We start from the raw sequence: 19,528 nt of genomic DNA on the forward strand, positions 1-19,528 counted from the left end.
AGTTCCATTCAAATATTGATAACCCCCAAATTTCTGTTTGATTTCAGAATGTAATTTTTGAACATTTCTTTATTCTTGTGATCTCCAACTGCTGCTTCTGTTGGTCGTTGTGTTTTTCTCTGACATGCTTGTTTTTCTCCTCGCAGGAAACATCGGAAATTCTTTTACGATCGATCCCATCTTGGGCTCTATAAAAACTGCCAAAGAATTAGATCGAAGTAACCAAGTCGAATATGACTTAATGGTAAAAGCTACAGATAAGGGCAGCCCACCGATGAGTGAGATCGCTTCCGTGCATATCTTTGTCACCATTGCCGACAACGCGTCTCCCAAGTTTACATCCAAAGAATATTCCGTTGAAATTAGTGAAACCATCAGCGTTGGGAGTTTTGTCGGAATGGTGACAGCCCACAGTCAGTCTTCAGTAGTATATGAAATAAAAGATGGAAATGTAGCGGATGCCTTTGATATTAATCCACATTCCGGAAGCATCATCACTCAGAAAGCTTTGGACTTTGAAACTCTGCCTGTTTATGCATTGACAATACAAGGGACTAACATGGCTGGTTTGTCTACGAACGCAACTGTTCTAGTGCATCTGCAGGATGAAAATGACAACTTGCCAGTTTTCACGCAGGCAGAATATATGGGGCTCGTTAGCGAATCAGCTTCAATTAACAGTGTGGTCCTAACAGACAAGAATGTCCCCTTGGTGATTCGAGCCACTGATGCTGATAAAGAATCAAATGCTTTGCTTGTTTATCACATTGTCGAACCATCTATACACAAGTATTTTGCTATTGATTCGAGTACTGGTGCTATTCATACGGTACTGAGTTTGGACTACGAAGAAACAAGTACTTTTCACTTTACTGTGCAGGTGCATGACATGGGAACACCACGTTTATTTGCTGAATATGCAGCCAATGTGACTATACATGTAATTGACATTAATGACTGCCCTCCTGTGTTCTCCAAATCATTATATGAAGCATCTCTTTTGTTGCCAACATACAGAGGAGTAAAGGTCATCACAGTGAATGCTACCGATGCTGATTCAAGTGCATTCTCACAGTTAATGTACTCCATCACCGAAGGCAACATCGGGGAGAAGTTTTTAATGGACCACAAGACTGGTACTATAACTGTGCAAAACACAACTCAGTTACGGAGCCGCTATGAGTTAGCTGTCAGAGCTTCTGATGGCAGGTTTGCAAGCTTTACCTCTGTGAAAATTAACGTGAAAGAAAGCAAAGAAAGTCAGCTGAAGTTTACCCAGGATGTCTACTCTGCAGTAGTGAAAGAGAATTCCACGGAAGCCAAAACATTAGCTGTCATTACTGCTCTTGGGAATCCAATCAACGAGCCCCTGTTTTATCAGATCCTCAACCCAGATCGCAGATTTAAAATCAGCCGCACTTCTGGAGTTCTGTCGACCACCGGCATACCGTTTGATCGTGAACAGCAGGAGCTGTTCGACGTGGTCGTGGAAGTGACACAAGAGCATAAGCCTTCAGCGGTGGCACACGTCATCGTGAAGGTCACTGTGGAAGACCAGAATGACAACGCACCGGTGTTTGTCAACCTCCCATACTACGCTGTTGTCAAAGTGGATACTGCCGTGGGCCACGTTATTCGCTCCGTGACTGCCATCGACAGGGACACCGGCAGAAATGGGGATGTGCATTACTACCTCAAGGAACACCACGAGCACTTCCAAATTGGATCCTCGGGTGAACTTATGCTGAAAAAGCAGTTTGAACCTGACACCTTAAATAAAGAATATCTCGTCACAGTGGTTGCAAAAGATGGAGGAAACCCAGCTTTTTCAGCTGAAGTCATCGTTCCCATTACTGTTATGAATAAAGCCATGCCTGTGTTTGAAAAGCCTTTCTACAGCGCCGAGATCCCAGAGAACATTCAGGTGCACAGCCCCGTTGTCCACGTACAGGCCAACAGTCCGGAGGGGCTGAAGGTGTTCTACAGCATCACAGATGGCGATCCTTTCAGCCAGTTTACTGTTAACTTCAACACCGGAGTTATAAATGTCATAGCGCCTCTGGACTTCGAGTCCCACCCAGCATATAAACTGAGCATCCGAGCAACTGACTCCTTGACCGGCGCTCATGCCGAAGTTTTTGTGGACATCGTTGTGGAAGACATCAATGATAACCCTCCCGTGTTTGTCCAGCAGTCCTATGCCGCCACCCTGTCCGAGGCATCTGTAATTGGAACGTCCATTGTTCAAGTCAGAGCAACAGATTCCGATTCAGAACCAAACAGAGGGATTTCATACCATATGTTTGGGAATCATAGCAAGAGTCATGATCATTTTCACATCGACAGCGGCACTGGTCTCATTTCACTGGTCAGGACTTTGGATTATGAGCAGTCCCAGCAGCACAAGATTTTCGTAAGGGCTATTGATAGTGGCATGCCCCCTCTGAGCAGCGAAGTGATTGTCACAGTCGATGTCACCGACCTCAACGATCACCCACCACTATTTGACCAACAGATTTATGAAGCCAAAATTAGTGAGCATGCTGCCCACGGGCATTTTGTGACCTGTGTAAAAGCCTATGATGCAGACAGTTCAGACATAGACAAGTTGGAGTATTCCATTCTGGCTGGCAACGATCATAAGAATTTTGTCATTGACGGCAAGACAGGAATCATCACACTCTCAAACCTGCGCCGGCATGCCCTGAAGCCATCGTACACCCTTCAGGTTTCCGTGTCTGATGGAGTTTTTAGAAGTTCAGCTGAGGTTCATATAACTGTGATTGGAGGCAATTTGCACAGTCCCGTTTTTCTTCAGAACGAATATGAAGTGGAGCTGGCTGAAAACGCTCCCTTGCACACCCTGGTGACTGAGGTCAAAGCGACTGATGGGGATTCGGGCATTTTTGGCCATGTTACTTACCATATTGTGAATGACTTTGCCAGAGACAGGTTTTACACTAATGAGAGAGGACAGATCTTTACTTTAGAAAAACTTGATCGAGAAACCCCAGCGGAAAAAGTAATCCCAGTTCGTTTCATGGCCAAGGATGCTGGAGGAAAAGTTGCTTTCTGCACCATTAATGTCATCCTTACAGATGACAATGACAACGCACCACAGTTTCGAGCAACCAAGTTTGAGGTGAACGTAGGATCCAATGCGCCCAAAGGGACGTCGGTCATCAAAGTTCTGGCGAGTGACGCCGACGAGGGGTCCAATGCCGACGTCACCTATGCCATCGAGGCAGATTCTGAAAGTGTTAAAGAGAATTTGGAAATTAACAGACTGTCTGGCATCATTACTACAAAGGAAAGCTTAATTGGCTTGGAAAATGAGGTCTTCACTTTCTTTGTTAGAGCTGTGGATAACGGGGCTCCACCCAGAGAGTCTGTCGTTCCCATCTATGTGAAAGTACTTCCGCCAGAAGTGCGGCTTCCAAGATTTTCAGAACCGTTTTACACCTATACGGTTTCCGAAGACGTGCCTATTGGAACAGAAATAGATCTCATCCGCGCAGAACATAGCGGGACTGTCCTTTACAGCCTTGTCAAAGGCAACACTCCTGAGAGTAATAGGGATGAGTTCTTTGTGATCGACAGACAGAGTGGGAGACTGAAACTGGAGAAGAGTCTTGACCATGAAACAACCAAGTGGTACCAGTTCTCCATCCTTGCCCGTTGCACTCACGAGGACTATGAGGTCGTGGCTTCTGTAGATGTTAGTATCCAAGTGAAAGATGCAAATGACAACAGCCCCATCCTGGAGTCCAGTCCGTATGAGGCATTTATTGTTGAAAACCTGCCAGGGGGAAGTAGAGTCATCCAGATCAGGGCGTCTGATCTAGACTCAGGCACCAACGGCCAAGTGATGTATAGTCTAGATCAGTCACAAAGTGCGGAAGTCATCGAAGCTTTTGCCATTAACATGGAAACGGGCTGGATTACCACCCTTAGGGAACTTGACCATGAAAAGAGAGACAGTTACCAGATTAAGGTTGTTGCATCAGATCATGGTGAGAAGGTTCAGCTCTCCTCCACAGCCATCGTGGACGTTACTGTCACCGACGTCAACGATAGTCCCCCACGGTTCACGGCAGAGATTTATAAAGGGACCGTGAGTGAAGATGATCCACCAGGTGGCGTAATTGCCATCCTGAGTACCACAGATGCTGATTCTGAAGAGATTAACAGACAGGTCACATACTACATAACAGGTAACACATTTAAACTAAGCGGTTTAATTTTTAAAATTGTATTAGAAGTACAAGTTCTGAGATACACATTTTATGGAAATTGGGAGTTAAAGGGATGATTTTTAGTGTGTCTAAAATAAGTAGAAATAACACCTCTCAAGCTGTGTTTCAGGTTCTTTGCCTAAGCAAAGCCTGTCATTGTTTATTGGATTGTTTTTGATTTTTATGACTCATGCTCTTTTTATACATAGTGTATAAAAAAGATAATTTTTTTTAAAAACTATAGTTTCAGTAAAGGCTAAAGTGTTGCTGACAATCTTTATATTTTATTTGGCTGACTGTTGTGTTTAAATACACATTTTAATGCTGCTTGCTTTGTTTTTCGGTTTTTTGAGGTCTTTTTTGATAAATGGTTTGAAAGGTAATATAACAAATTTAAATGTAATTTCTTTAAAAACTTAACTCTTTTGAATTACAGCATTACATATTGTTTGCACAATTCACTTCTCCTGTTACTTCTTCTTTTATTTCGTCACATTTGACTGTCATCTTCTTCCATTGATTTCATAGGGGGGGATCCTTTGGGGCAGTTTGCTATTGAAAATATACAGAACGAGTGGAAGGTCTACGTGAAGAAGCCTCTCGACAGGGAAAAGAGGGACAGTTACCTGCTGACTGTCACAGCGACTGATGGGACCTTCTCATCAAAAGCTATAGTTGAAGTGAAGGTTCTTGATGCAAATGACAACAGTCCCATTTGTGAAAAGGTAGGCTGCTCTTTCCTCAAATTTATATGCTACAAACTCAGATTTCTTCTTAAACCTCTCAGGAGGACTGTCGTGTGGTGCTGGGGTGTGACTCAGATGTGTTTCCTGTTGTAATCTCTTGCTGTTTAAGTAGAGGGGAAGGTTAAATGGGACAAGGGTTAGCTTCAGAACTACTTCTGAGGAACACTGAATGGCTTAAAAACCTCCTTTGATTGCGGTTATATTTAACTCTAAACATACTCTTTAAGTTTTCATGAAGACGTTCCCTTCATTTGGGGATGAGGGTCTTTGGGAGGACATACTAGGCCAGGAGTTCTGGATACGGAGCTCCGTTGTGCTTCCGCAGACTGTGTTGTGGGCACCGGCTCCCGCACACTGGAGACACTGCGAGGTTACCGTGTGGCTTCTGCACCTGCCCGAGGTTGTTCAGCGAGGGCGGGGGTGACCCCGGAGCTGGACGCTGAGGCAAAGCCCCGCCTTGGGAGGTAGTGGTGGGAGAACCAGGAGTGGTCGTGGACGGGCAGTGGGGTGGGCAGGCGGGCAGGGCAGTAACCGGATTTTAGGGGCTGTGAAGGGCATTACCGGGGGGAGCTGGGACTCTCTGAATCCTTTCTCATTTGAAAGGTGGAGCCGACATGAGCGGAGAATCCCTGGGAGAAGCCGAGTTTGGTGGTGTTCTGTCCGTTTAAGATGAGGAGAGCGGAGGCAGGGGCATAGTAGAGGGTGGGCCGAGGTGCGGAGGGAAGGAAAGGACAGAAGGCACTGCAGTGGGAAGGTGGTGGCGCTTGGTCCTGCCTGGAGACAGCGCGGCAGGCGAGTGAGGTCAGGGTGGACTTCACTGTTTCCCCACGGGAGTGACTGGGGAAGACCAGCCAGAAGCCGGGAGTGGGAATTGGTTTTCGAGGAGGCCCGTTGAGTTCAATTTCAGATTTGTTACGTTTAAGGTCCTGGGACGTTCAGTCAAATGTGTCGTGTAGACGTTCAGAGTTGGCCGGGTTGAGGATGGGTATGTAACCTTGGCAGCGTGGATGGCTAACTGATAATTGGTGGAGGGGAAGTGAGTGTGAGGGGGGACGGGGAGTTGGAGACTGTCACGTGGCGCAGCAGAGGGGCCAGCGTGTCCTCAGGGGAGGGGACGCTTAGAGTTCAGTCGACGGCAAAGTGAAGCTTCTGAGGGACAAGGAGTTCACTTCAGTCTGTGTTTTTGGTGACAGTATTTTCTGGAAGGGAGGGTTTTGTGTATGTGTGTGTAACTTAGAGAAACTAAATGTGTTTTGTTGTTTTTTAGCACTTTCCCTGTTATCTTGGGGATTCATAAAATTCAGACAGTAGATCATTTGAAATCATCAGTGTTGCAAAATATGCTGTTTCATGAGTCAGAAATGTAGTTCACCTAAAATTGAGCTCATATTAAGAAAATAAATGTAACAGCGTCTTATATATTTGTCTTACATTTTGGTTTATGGCCTGGAATTCTAAATAGTTAGAACTGGGAACAGCCGTTCCCTGTGTTTGAGAATTAGGTCAGGTTTGCAGGGAGATGGGGTGAAGCAGAGCAGTAGAAGAGCCCTGGCCTGAGCATCACTTGTCCTCCCCACCCCACCCCACCCCACCCCGCCCCGCGGCCAGTCTTTGTCTTCTCCCATGACGCGGGAATCACATCTCTTCTTCTGCAGTTGGCTTGGTTATGTGTTAAGACTGATTGCAAACAAAAAATTCCTGCATTGAAAATAAGTAGATCTAATGTAAACAGGCATTTATTATCTCTAATTTTGGGGTAAATATGGAGTGCTATGTGTATTTTCTCACCAGAATTTACATTAAATTAAATACGAAACCAAATCAAGGGCACGAAGTATTCAGCATCCTGTAAATGTCAGGTCAGCCTCTTCAGCAGTGTGGAGTCGTTAACTGTTACGTGACTCCACTTGTTTTAAATGTGTTTTGTAAGAAAAATAGTTTTGGAAGCTTCTTAGATTTTAATTTTAGTTGTTTCCCATGTGTTCAGTGACCAAAGGTAAATGATTCTGTATTTTCTTGGCAGTCATGTTAACTTTTAACGTTGCATGTTAATACTGTTTAAAATCTTTTGTAGACTTTGTATTCGGACACGATTCCCGAAGATGCCTTTCCTGGGAAATTTATCATGCAGGTGTCTGCTACAGACGCAGATATCCGTTCCAACGCTGAAATTACTTACACGTTATTTGGTACAGGTGCAGAAAAATTCAAACTAAATCCAGACACAGGTAAAGATGGGGTTCGGGGGCAAAACTAATTGTGTTCTGACGAAGTCACATATGTGGGTCATCTTGGATCACACAGAAAATTTGAAATTACATTTTCTTCTTGTAAAATTGATTCTCATACTACGAAAATGCCATCTTTCAGAAATGTAAACAGCAATTTAATGTGTAAAATTCGGGGTGAGATAAAAAATTAACAGCAATATTGTCACCTACTTGAACTGAGGATTTAAAATATGTTATTTGTATCAACTTCTTTTTAAAAAACTCAGAAGTTAAACTATATTTCAAACTTTCTACTTTATCCATTTTATATATATTTGGTTTTCTAGGATTTGTGACTGTCAATGTATAATTTAGTATAATCTTTAAAATGATTAGTGATATTTTATTTGTCTTTAAACCTCTAGGGTTGTTTTTCTCTTACAATTTGTATTTTGTTAAAACTGAGGGCCAAGGAACAGTTTTCTATTAGGCTCCCCCCACATTAATTAGAAGCATATGAATCTAATTTTTGAGCCAATTTAAAAATATTGTGAATTTGGTAAATTGGTAGTAGCTCTTTCGCTTTTCAACATCACATGTAATGCAAGAGGCCCTGGCCTTGAGACCTGTATGACTGACAGCTGGCCCCTGGCAGGGTTTAAAAACCTCCAACCTAGAGGGCTGCTGCCACTGTCTACTCACCACTGGTAAAATCGTTCTCCAAAGGAAGGCTGTTACTCGGATTTTGTAAACTCAAGAGAAAAGAGGAAGAAAGAAGATGCGCTGGTGCAGTTCACATATTCAATCTCAAGCAAGTCCATTTATTTCTGTTTGTTTTTAGGAGAGCTGAAAACATCAGCCCCCCTCGATCGCGAGGAACAAGCAGTTTATAATCTTCTGTTCAAGGCCACGGATGGAGGAGGAAGGTTCTGTCAAGCTAATATTGTGCTCACATTAGAGGATGTGAATGACAACGCCCCCGAGTTCTCTGCTGACCCTTACACCATCACCGTGTTCGAGAACACGGAGCCTGGCACACTGTTGACCAGGGTGCAGGCCACAGATGCAGATGCAGGTACCGCCCAGATGATGCTTTTGCCTTTGAGCTATGCTCTGCGACCTCACGAGCCTCTGTTTAAAACACACCCACACCTCGTGTATCCTACCTCATGTGTGTTGAATCGTTGTTGTGTTCTCATTAAAAGTGGAGTGAAATCTTTAGAATAATGAATTCATTTTTAATGAATATTTGAAGCCTCAGAATTGTGCCCAGTGAACTTACTGTCGTGCCCCCAAGATTCTGGTCAGTGATGAGATTAACTGATCTTTATATCCCGTTGAATTAGTTAGTGAAGTGTTGTTTTTGTGTATAAACCATTAGTGACAAAGAGATTTAGTATCATAGGAACATAACAGAAGCAAATGCTAAATTGTTCTAATTTTACAGAAGTTTCAAAATTTTTATGGAGAAAATAAGACTCTAGGGTATATATATTCGTAGCATTTTGAAAGCAGAGAATAAAAGTAACTTCTTCAGTCATACTAATACCAAACAATTAGAAGAATAGCAAAGATGTTAACTTTTCTAGTAAATCTTCGTCAATGAAGCTAAATGCTAAATAGGCTTCATTTAAAAGATCTGCCGGGTATTATAGCATAAGTTCCTATATAACATAGTCTTAAAAACGCCAGATAACTATGAAATTATGTTTACATTTGTTTAAAAGCAGTGAATTGTTAATCTAAAAGTTTACTTTTTAAATATCATAGTCATAAGAATTTCAAAATAATGTATATTATTAGCATTTTCCCTTTTTCATATGTATGCTACATGTTTTTTCAAAAAAATTTGTTTAAATTTCTTGAAATAAAACATTCTGACACAATGTCATGTCTTGACAGGATTGAATCGGAAGATCTCCTACTCGTTGGTTAACTCTGCTGATGGGCAATTCTCCATCAATGAATTATCTGGGATCATTCAGTTGGAAAAGCCTCTGGATAGAGAGCTGCAGGCAGTGTACACCCTTACTTTGAGAGCTGTAGATCATGGTTTGCCAAGGAGATTAACAGCCACCAGCACTGTGGTTGTATCTGTTTTGGACATAAATGACAACCCACCCGTGTTTGAATACCGTGAATACGGTGCCACAGTGTCTGAGGACGTTCTTATCGGAACAGAAGTTCTTCAAGTGTATGCAGCAAGTCGAGATATTGAAGCCAATGCAGAGATCACCTACTCAATAATTAGTGGAAACGAACATGGAAAATTCAGCATAGATTCTAAAACAGGTAACCTACCAGGCAGACGGGAGGAAGCCCTTTACTCTGCCAAGAAGACGAGACTGCTCAGCACTTTGCCTGATGCAAACTGACTGGTCATAGAGGTCAATAGATACTCTACACATAAAACTCCAGTTTTCTTTGTGTTGTTATTTTAAGTGGGATTCAGAGTGGTTTAGAAGACTTTAAACAATAGTTCTACATAATAAAATACATTTCTGGCATATCTGTTATAACTGTCAGCAGAAAAACTTAAAATAGGAAATCAAAACATCATCCTCTAGTAGTTTAGTAAAGTTATAAGATGTAGTAAATCAGTAAAGATAAAGAGTGGAAGGTAGTAGAAGCTTTTGCATAATGGCGCCTTTTAATGTCCCACGCGATCTTACGTGAAGTCGCTTCCCGGGTGAAACAGTAGTTTGACTCTCTTTGCTCTTAGTTTCAGTAGAGGGCATCTGATCGTTCATTACATTGACTTCTTCACTGCGGTTGTTCCATACAGCAGTCAAAGCACTTGGACTGAGTCACTTCCTGAGTGACTGCCAGCAAGGCCAGAAGTCATTGGAGCTCTTGACTCTCGCTGCATCAGTGCCTCTGTAGTCTTGCTCATCTGTCCTCTAAAATAGCTGAGTCTTAGAGCACTATAAAGCATGGCTCCATTCAAACTGTTTTCAATCGTATGTGACTATTTCAGCTGAAAGGTAGCTGTGTGATGATGCTATTTTAAAATGTATTTTAACACATATCATAAAATGTTATTTTGAGGATTCTTCAAGTAGGATATAATGGAGTGAACAGGGAAGAGTTTAAAGGAATTATTAAATCAAAGGAATTACTAAATCAGAAAGGGATTTTTTTTTTAATAATAGGACATAGTTATTCTAGAGATTATTAAAAAGGATGTGCATTTCTGTGAAAGAAAATATGAGACGGAAAAGGACACAGAAAGCCAAAGAATAGAATTTTTATGTTTTCTTTCTGTTTTATTAAAGTCTGTAATAAACTGTGGTTAAGAAGAGATAAGACATGTAATTATTTTTATAGCAGGGATGTTAGTAGTACTGACTAGGAAAACAATTTATCACAAAGAACATCAGGAAAATAGTGAAGAGAAATATATAAGGTCCCAACGATGGGCAAATTCATGTTTCAGTTGTTGAATTAAGAAATCAGAAAACATACATAAAAGGTATGTAATCCATTGAAGATTCAATTTGTCTAGAAGTGTTTGTCTGTTTCCATCACAGGAGGAGAAAGTGGTGGCATTCTAAAGCACTGGAAGTAATTTTGATTTTCTGTTTAGGGGCCATATTCATCATTGAGAACCTGGACTACGAAAGCTCCCATGAGTACTACCTGACTGTGGAAGCCACTGATGGAGGCACGCCTTCCCTAAGTGACGTTGCAACTGTGAACATTAACGTAACAGACATCAACGACAACACCCCAGTGTTCAGCCAGGATGCCTACGCAGCAGTGATCAGTGAAGACGCTGTTCTTGAACAGCCTGTCATTACGGTCCGTCCGTTTTCCCCGACAGTTTTCTTCCGGGTCTTTGCAAGAGTTTTTAGTGAGATTGATCCAGTTTTCGTAGTGGCTTTGCTTGAAAATAATTTGAAGATACAGAAATGTCCTTTGTTAGTCTAGTTACTGACTCTGTTATGAATAATTGCGTTAAAACAGCTGGCTAGCGATAGCAGAAGTTTGCTTAACAGACCCCTGTCCCTGCCTTACCCGTCTGCTAAACCAGAGCCTGGTATTTTCTAGGTTTTGGCAGATGATGCTGACGGACCTTCAAACAGCCACATCCACTATTCGATTATCGATGGCAATCAGGGCAGTCCGTTCACAATCGACCCTGCCAGGGGAGAAGTGAAGGTGACCAAACTTCTAGACCGGGAAACAGTAAGTGGAGAAATCTGACTTAAATTGTTCACAGATTATCAGATCAGCGGATGGAAGTGCCTTGTATCCACCTCTGCTGACATTTTGGGAAGTGTCAGAAGGGTCAAACCAGCCTTGTTCTCAGGACCTGACAAGCACTACAGAAATACTTCAAAAGCAGTTGCACTATGAAAATCTCCAGGATATGTGATGTGTTTCAGACTAATACGAAGTTTGGATAATAACAGTTTGTATTCAGGACGAAATTACCGTTGGTGTCAGTGTTTTGAGATGCTTCATGGAGGTAGACACTGGATGTGAAATAATGGCAGAGATTTGGAGAACTGTAGTGTTGAGAGATGCGGATTCCCCGTGAGGAACGACTTGAACACAGGATGGAGGGAGGCGACCAGGGATGTGTGTCGGGGATTTTATTCAGTTGTGCTGGAGTGGAGGGGTCATACCAGCAAGTGAGGGAGAAAAGTTGGATTAAGTGTTTCAGGAACAGATTAAGGGCCGCAGACAAAACCAGGTTGGGCCCGGAGCTGCAGGCAGTGGGCAGTTACCACTGCCTGTGAGTCTAGGTGAGACAATTCGGGCAGGTGGTTCTGGAAGACGAGTCCTTCACTAGGTCTCAGGGTTGCTCAGAGCAGTGAGAGACCAGGGAGGTGGGAGGACAGTGACAGTTCATCATTATGAGGCAGGAAGAGCCCGAACTAGGAAAGTAGCGGTGACAGTTGAATGAAAAGACAAACGCAGAAACTCTGTAAAGGAAATGGGACCCGCTGAGCTGAGGGAGCCGTGGTGGCTGATGGCGCAACTGTTTCAGTCTTGCGGTGACCGGCCGGTGCAGGGAGGTCGGTCGCAGGGTGTAAACTTAGCCTGGGAGAGGTGGTCGGATGTGGTTTTCCATTCACTGGTTTTCAGAGGAAAATGGCACATTGAAGTAAAATTATTCAGCCAGGATTTGGAGATTTAATCAAACTTAAGAGACTTGAAAGCACGGCTGTTACACCTGCCTCTGGAGATGATTAGGGAAGTGATCTGGGTATTGAGATAACTGTGGGCAGATGAGGAGAGAGGCAAGCCAGGCTGAACCTGCCTCTGCCCATCCCTCCCCCTGCCCCACTCCATCTATCCATCCACCCATCCACTTACTCTTCTGCTCCTACAGACGGGAAGGGAGCTGCCCCAGAGCAGGTGAAGTGAAGAAGTGAGGGAGCCTTGGTTTGGGGAATTAGAAGGGCATTGATGATAATACAGACTGTAATTTCAGGAGAATAGTGGCTAAATCGAGGAATTTGGGAAGATAGTGATGAGCTATTGCAGTCAAGTCTCAACTCTCTCTTTTTCTGACCTTTTATTTTTGAGCAGAGACTTTCCAAGAGATTCAGAAGCATGACTCTTGTGCTTAGGTTTGCAGTCCTGCTGGGCAGAACACGAAGAACTTCTCAAATCCTTTCATATACTAATGTCCATTGTGAGTGAGCAGAAGAGAGGCCGAAGGGTTCCCAAGCCAAGCTGCCCTTCTTTTGTTGGAATATCCTGCAGGACAACATCCTGCAGCACTGCTCTGGGGTTAGCCAGCTTCCTGGCCTTGTCCACTGCTAATTCTGGAGAAGAGGCTGCCTCATAATTCACTTAATTTTGCAGGAAGTCACGAAGAGGGAATCTTAAAAGCTGTAGACAGTTGCTGCGGTCCAGGTGTTGGGGAGGGTGGTCTGGAGTGTCCTGAGACATAGAAAATGACCGAGCAGCCGGGGGTGGGCGGCGGCTGGTGTCTGTCCTCAGACTTGTGGCTGAGAGTCACATTCGGGCCTTAGGGACATTGCCTTCCCTGCCATCACTAACGTGGCAGCCTTTGAGATCTGTTACCATGTTTTCTCATCATGTGTATTACTTTTCTGTCTTAATTTTTTGTTAGTCTGTGAGTTTTTAAACTTAGAACGGTTTAACAGAATGGGTATGTTTTTGAGTATCGTCAGGTTCTCAGTGCTCATAGTAACTTTTTCTGTTGGGCAAATACATTCCATTTCGCAGACAGTCAGTTGCAGGGTACTTGTCTGTAGGTTAACGAGTCGCCCACCTACAGGACACGGATGTGCCCCTCCAGGTGGGCAGAGGCACACTGCAGGGTGAGCCCTGTTCTCGGGGCTCGTGGAGATGACACGCATTCTCTCTGTCTCTTCCCCGGGAAGATTTCAGGTTACACGCTCACTGTGCAGGCTTCTGACAACGGCAGTCCCCCCAGGGTCAACACGACCACCGTGAACATCGACGTGTCTGACGTCAATGACAACGCCCCCGTCTTCTCCAAGGAGAACCACAGCCTCATCATCCAGGTGAGCTCCAGTCAGCGCCCCCCTGTTCACATGAGCTCCTTCAGTGGCCTCAGTTGTTCCTTTGAAGTTTCTTTCTTTTCCAAAGACTGCTTTTTAGAAAAATGGGAAGAGTGACATTACGGGGGTCTCCATCAATACTAAACGATGGGCCTTCCCCGGATGCTTTTCTCTCTCTTCTTTTTGTGCTTTGGTTTTTAAGCTGTTCTCGTAGCTTGATTCTTCACCCTTGCATTTCCTCCTTGGCCCTCCCTCCCCTCCCCCTCCAGACACCCATCCTGCCTCCCCCACCCCTCCCCCACCTCCCCCACACCTTTCTTCTCACCGCCCCTCCTTTCCGCCTTCTCCCTTCCCTCCTCCCCATCACTGCCACCCTCTCTCTCCTCCTTTCAGATGGAGCAGCAAAGTCTATTTTCTGTATGTTCTGTCTGATAGAAAGCATGCCTGTGCGGTGGGGTGGTGTTGACAGCTGTGTGGTTCCCTCACTCTGCGCAGGAGAACAAGCCGGTGGGGTTCCGCGTGCTGGAGCTGGCTGTGACCGACAGGGACTCCTCTCACAACGGCCCGCCCTTCTCCTTCAGCATCGTGGGTGGAAATGAGGATGGCGCGTTTGAAGTCAACCAGCAGGGAGTCCTCCTGACCTCAGCTGCCATAAATAGGAAAGTGAAAGATCATTACCTCCTGCACGTTAAGGTATGACAGCCTTTCTTTATGATTTTATTGTGGATTCCTGCTTTTGGTGGTTATCTTCTCAAATGTAAACAGTTTACGTTTCATGAGAAGACAAAACTGAATTAGAATGAGGGGTTTTTTTTGTTCTTTGTCAGATCTTTATTTTTATCCCAAAGCACTTTGAGGAGGGGCTTATTTATTTGTTCGGTGACTTTATCATAGACATTGGTGGAGCTGAATTTCAATATGAATCAGTGAAAAAGCCAAAAAGAGGTGTTTATCCTGTCCTTGATAATGCTCACATGGCGGATTAAGCATCTAACAATTGATAGAATTTTGGAACTCGAACAACAAAAATACATTTTAACTAAGAAGCTGTAAACAAAGATGAAGGTGATTTTTTTTCCCCTTTCCTCGTAGGTGGCAGATAATGGAAAGCCTCCGCTGTCGTCTCTGACGTACGTTGACATTAGGGTCGTTGAAGAGAGCATCTATCCTCCTGCGATCTTGCCCCTGGAAATCTTCGTCACTGCTTTTGGAGAGGAGTACTCGGGTGGTGTCATTGGGAAGGTCCACGCGACCGACCAGGACGTGTATGACACGTTAACCTACAGCCTAGACCCCCAGATGGACAACCTCTTCTCTGTGTCCAGCACGGGGGGTAAGCTGATCGCCCACAAGAAGCTGGACATCGGGCAGTACCTCCTCAACGTCAGCGTGACGGATGGGAGGTTTACGACGGCGGCTGACATCATGGTGCACATCCGACAGGTGACCCAGGAGATGCTGAACCAGACCATCGCTATCCGCTTTGCCAACCTCACCCCGGAAGAGTTCGTGGGCGACTATTGGCGCAACTTCCAGCGAGCTTTGCGGAACATCCTGGGTGTGAGAAGGAACGACATTCAGATCGTTAGTCTGCAGCCCTCTGAGCCACATCCACACCTGGACGTCTTGCTTTTTGTAGAGAAGTCAGGTGGCGCCCAGGTTTCCACAAAACTTCTTCTGCACAAGATTAATTCTTCCGTGACTGATATTGAGGAGATCATTGGTGTGAGGATATTGGATGTATTCCAGAAGCTCTGTGCAGGACTGGATTGCCCGTGGAAATTCTGTGATGAGAAGGTGTCTGTGGACGAAAATGTGATGTCCACTCATAGCACGGCCAGACTGAGTTTTGTGACTCCCCGCCACCGGAGGACAGCTGTGTGCCTCTGCAAAGGTAACACGCGGACGTCTGTGGAAACAGACGGTGCAGATACTTCACGAGCAGCCTCCGAAGGCTGCACAGTAAGGTCGTTTTCTTGAAGCTCCTATTAATTAGCTCTCCCCCCCTCCCCTCTTCTTTTTAAACAAAGATGGAAAATGCCCACTTGTGCATCATGGGTGTGAAGACAGTCCGTGCCCTGAAGGGTCTGAATGTGTCGCTCATCCCAGAGAGGAGACGTACAGCTGCGTCTGTCCAGGTGGCAAGTTCGGTCAGTGCCCAGGTGAGAGCTCAGTGATTAAGAATGCTTTTTTTTTTCTTTTTTTTCAAAAAGTGACTTGCAATGTTTCTTACCATTTTCTTCTTTGTTGGAGTTCATAAGGATTGTAAAGTGTGTTTATTGTAACAAGTCGGACATAGAGATGATGAATAAAGTAGTAACTTTTTCCCTCCTCTTCAACTCACCTGAGTTAATAATTTGATGTTCTTCCTTCTCTGTCCCCAGAGCTCACGTAGAGACACAATCCCATGTGCACAGACTTACTGTTCTTTTTCTCTCACACTCTGCTTTTTTTTTTTTTAAAGAAGTTAAAAAGTGATCATATCTAGCATAGTCCTCTTTCCCTCTGCTTAGCGGGATATTATGAGCATCCTTCCAAGCCCCAGTGCTTCTCGGTGGCTGCACAGCCTTCCCTGGCTTGGCTGCACCACCGTTCATTCAGCATTGTCCTCGTGTGTGGAGACTCAGGTTATGTCTTCTTATGTGAAAAGAAGAATCTTCGTGCGTGTGTCCTCACGTGTTGGTGCTTTCATTTCTGTGCAGCAGATTGTAAGACTAGGACTCAGCTCTGTCAGAGATGAAGCACCTTTTTAATTTGTAAATATACTAGTATATTAGTTTCCAAAAAAGTGGTACCCATTCCTGTTTCTTCCACTCATGTGTGAAGGTCTCATGCCCCATTCTCTTGCCAGTGTTGAAGGTTTCCAATAAAAAAAACACATTCCGCCATCTAATGGGCATGAAATGATTATCTGATTATTTTAATTGCATTTTTCCTAGCTATTTATGCAAGGTGTCTTTTCATTTACTCCTTGCCTGTTACCACGTCCTCTTCTGTGACTGGCCTGTTCATACGCTTTGCTTCATTGTCTGGATTATTTGTCTGTTTGTTCTTTTTAATGTGTGGAGCTCTTCGTGTGTTACGAGTATTAACATGATCTGCATCCTGCTCTCTGATTACTGATCTTTTGATTTGTTTAATTTTTATTTTGTCGCTTCTGCGTAATTTTACATCACACTTTTCATCTCTGGATTGATATTATCTTCATCGTTTTTGAAGAGTGAGGATTGTTTTATATCTTGAAAGAGAGGGTCTCCCAAACCACCTTGAGACTATATAAATATTTTCCTAGATTGTTTTCTAGTAGTTTATATTGGATATTTTATGTCTAGATCTTTCATTATTTTAGAATTGATTTCTCTGTGATGCAGTAGTCTAATCTACCTAGATCTTTCATTATTTTAGAATTGATTTCTCTGTGATGCAGTAGTCTAATCTACTCTCTCCAAGTGGAGATCCAGTCGTGCTGCACTCTTTGTTAAGCAGATAGACATTTCCCACTGAATTCAATGTTATACTGTTACAATCTTGGGTTCAAAACTTGGATCTGTTGGGGTGGGGGTAGATTTGTTCACCCTCTTCAGAATATGGTTAAACTTGGATCTGATTTATTTTTTCCTCCGTGATTCACAGGAAGTTCATCCATAACGTTTACTGGGAACAGCTTTGTGAAATACCGTCTAATGGAAAATGAAAACAAGTTGGAGATGAAGCTGACCATGAGGCTGCGGACGTATTCTGCTCACGCGGTTGCCATGTATGCTCGGGGGACTGACTACAGCATCTTGGAGGTGAGCACTTGTGCATGTTTGTACCTCCGATCGTGGAAGGCTCTAGAAACATAAATTCTGTTTTATGTTCAGATTTTCTGCTTTTGGAAAAAAAATAAAATCAGCATAATGAAGTGGCTGAATTCTACATTCAAATGGTTCGTTGATACCCACACTTAAGTTTGGGGGGTGAAAGTTCGTGGGATGAAAAGCTCTTTTTGCTCTGCAATAACTTAGAGATTTACTTCTATTTTTTAGAAACATTTTTAGTTACCTGTGACAGCTACATTCAGACTCTAAGTGACATTACACCTTATTAATGTTAGAGTTTACAGGGAGATCCTCCATATGCTTGAAGTGATCATTGGCTTGCCTACTGTTTTTTTCAAAGCATGATTCATTTTTGACTTTTGATATTCCCTAATGCTGTTTTTGGCGGTGGTTCAGTTGATGGTTAGTTATCAATTGCCTGCACGATGCCTTTAGGATGTGCAGTTGGCACTTGATATCCCTAAAAGGTCCGTTCTTACCAGGTCATGTGCACAGTGAACAAACGAGCACATTCTCTGTAGCACTTCAGCGCGAGGCCTTGCTGAGTTTCTGCCTTCCATCACCAAACACACGTCTTCGTTAGGTGTTTGATCAGAAACTGTCCTTGCAGGCTGTGTGAGAGTAACGTGACCAGTGATTGTTTCCGTCACAGATTCATAACGGGAGACTGCAGTACAAATTCGACTGTGGGAGCGGCCCCGGCATCGTCTCCGTGCAGAGCATCCAGGTCAACGACGGACTGTGGCACGCAGTGTCTCTTGAAGTGAACGGAAACTACGCCAGGCTGGTTCTGGACCAAGTCCACACGGCCTCGGGCACGGCCCCGGGGACACTGAAGACCCTCAACCTGGATAACCACGTGTTTTTCGGTGGCCACGTCCGTCAGCAGGGCTCCCGGCACGGTAGAACCCCCCAGGTTGGCAGTGGCTTCAGGGGTTGTATGGGCTCCATTTATTTGAATGGGCAGGAGCTCCCCCTGAACAGCAAACCAAGGAGCTACGCGCACATTGAGGAATCGGTGGACGTGTCCCCGGGGTGCTTGTTAACAGCCACAGAAGACTGCTCGAGCAACCCTTGCCAGAACGGAGGCGTGTGCAACCCCTCCCCGACTGGAGGTAGGCTTCGCAAGGGCGTGTTTTGTACGTGTTACACCTGCATGCGCTCAAGGGGCAGTTCCCCACGGGTTTCTGTTTTTCCCCTTTTTATTCGGTCGGTTTTGTCGCACAAGCGTCAGTGTGGCATCTGCGTGGCCGGAGAGGTGTTCGAGCCACGCGGGAGCTTAGACGTGGTCCTGAAGCAGCTGCAGGGCCAGTGTCTCCCCGCTGGGCTGCAGACACGCTGTGGCATGTCCATTCTGCACCAGTAGCCGCAGGCAGCCACGGCGGATCCTGGACTCTGCTTCCAGCAGCATGGACACTGCCCCGGGGGGTTAGAATGGGGTCCTTTGGTTCTTCTCAACGCCTCCGGGGATCTGATGGCCCAGCAAGGGGACAGGCTCGCTCTACACAGGAGTGGGAGTGTGGCATTCCAGAAGGCCTTGGGCCCCTCATAAATTATGATGAACTCAAGCTAATTATGAGTTCTCCCTTCAGTTCTTTGTTTTGGTGTTACCAGCAGTGGAGGTTCTGCTGAGAACTCTTTACCCAGAGGGACTGGGAACTTTACTAGGTTTTACAGATCTTGGTGAGCTAAGTCTTCACCTGCTTAACCTAAATGTAAACACGGTGTCCTAAGACTTTCTGAGCCACTGAATGACAGGACTTTGTTGTTCCCTTTCGCTGGCTTAGGTTATTACTGCAAATGCAATGCCTTGTACATAGGGACCTACTGTGAGGTGAGCGTCAATCCGTGTGCCTCCAACCCATGCCTGTACGGTGGTACGTGCCTCGTGGACAATGGAGACTTCGTTTGCCAGTGCAGAGGGTTGTATACTGGGCAGAGGTGTGTCTGTTTTTCTTAACTTTCATCGTTAATTGTAGCATTAAAATGTCTAATGTAATCACGTACATA

General features: G+C 44.5%; 1 protein-coding gene across 4 annotated transcripts in view; it reads left to right on the plus strand.

Annotated features, from left to right (window-relative positions):
• The window catches only part of FAT1 (FAT atypical cadherin 1), a 108,924-nt gene that overhangs the window by 78,837 nt on the left and 10,559 nt on the right, over positions 1–19,528 (plus strand). For all 4 annotated transcript variants that reach the window (XR_004132815.2, XM_064477516.1, XM_010995730.3 and 1 more), the window contains exons 10-23: positions 147–4,214; positions 4,764–4,960; positions 7,056–7,209; positions 8,033–8,266; positions 9,094–9,483; positions 10,778–10,992; positions 11,242–11,379; positions 13,557–13,700; positions 14,193–14,390; positions 14,790–15,591; positions 15,728–15,859; positions 17,331–17,488; positions 18,171–18,633; positions 19,306–19,459. Coding sequence is in view for 3 of the 4 variants with exons in the window: in XM_064477516.1 (XP_064333586.1) it covers positions 147–4,214; positions 4,764–4,960; positions 7,056–7,209; positions 8,033–8,266; positions 9,094–9,483; positions 10,778–10,992; positions 11,242–11,379; positions 13,557–13,700; positions 14,193–14,390; positions 14,790–15,591; positions 15,728–15,859; positions 17,331–17,488; positions 18,171–18,633; positions 19,306–19,459 (7,447 nt within the window). In the remaining variant the exon portion in view is untranslated. The remainder of the gene's footprint in view (positions 1–146; positions 4,215–4,763; positions 4,961–7,055; positions 7,210–8,032; positions 8,267–9,093; positions 9,484–10,777; positions 10,993–11,241; positions 11,380–13,556; positions 13,701–14,192; positions 14,391–14,789; positions 15,592–15,727; positions 15,860–17,330; positions 17,489–18,170; positions 18,634–19,305; positions 19,460–19,528) is intronic.

This window comes from Camelus dromedarius, chromosome 22 (assembly GCF_036321535.1).
Source record: "Camelus dromedarius isolate mCamDro1 chromosome 22, mCamDro1.pat, whole genome shotgun sequence".
NCBI lineage: Eukaryota > Metazoa > Chordata > Mammalia > Artiodactyla > Camelidae > Camelus > Camelus dromedarius.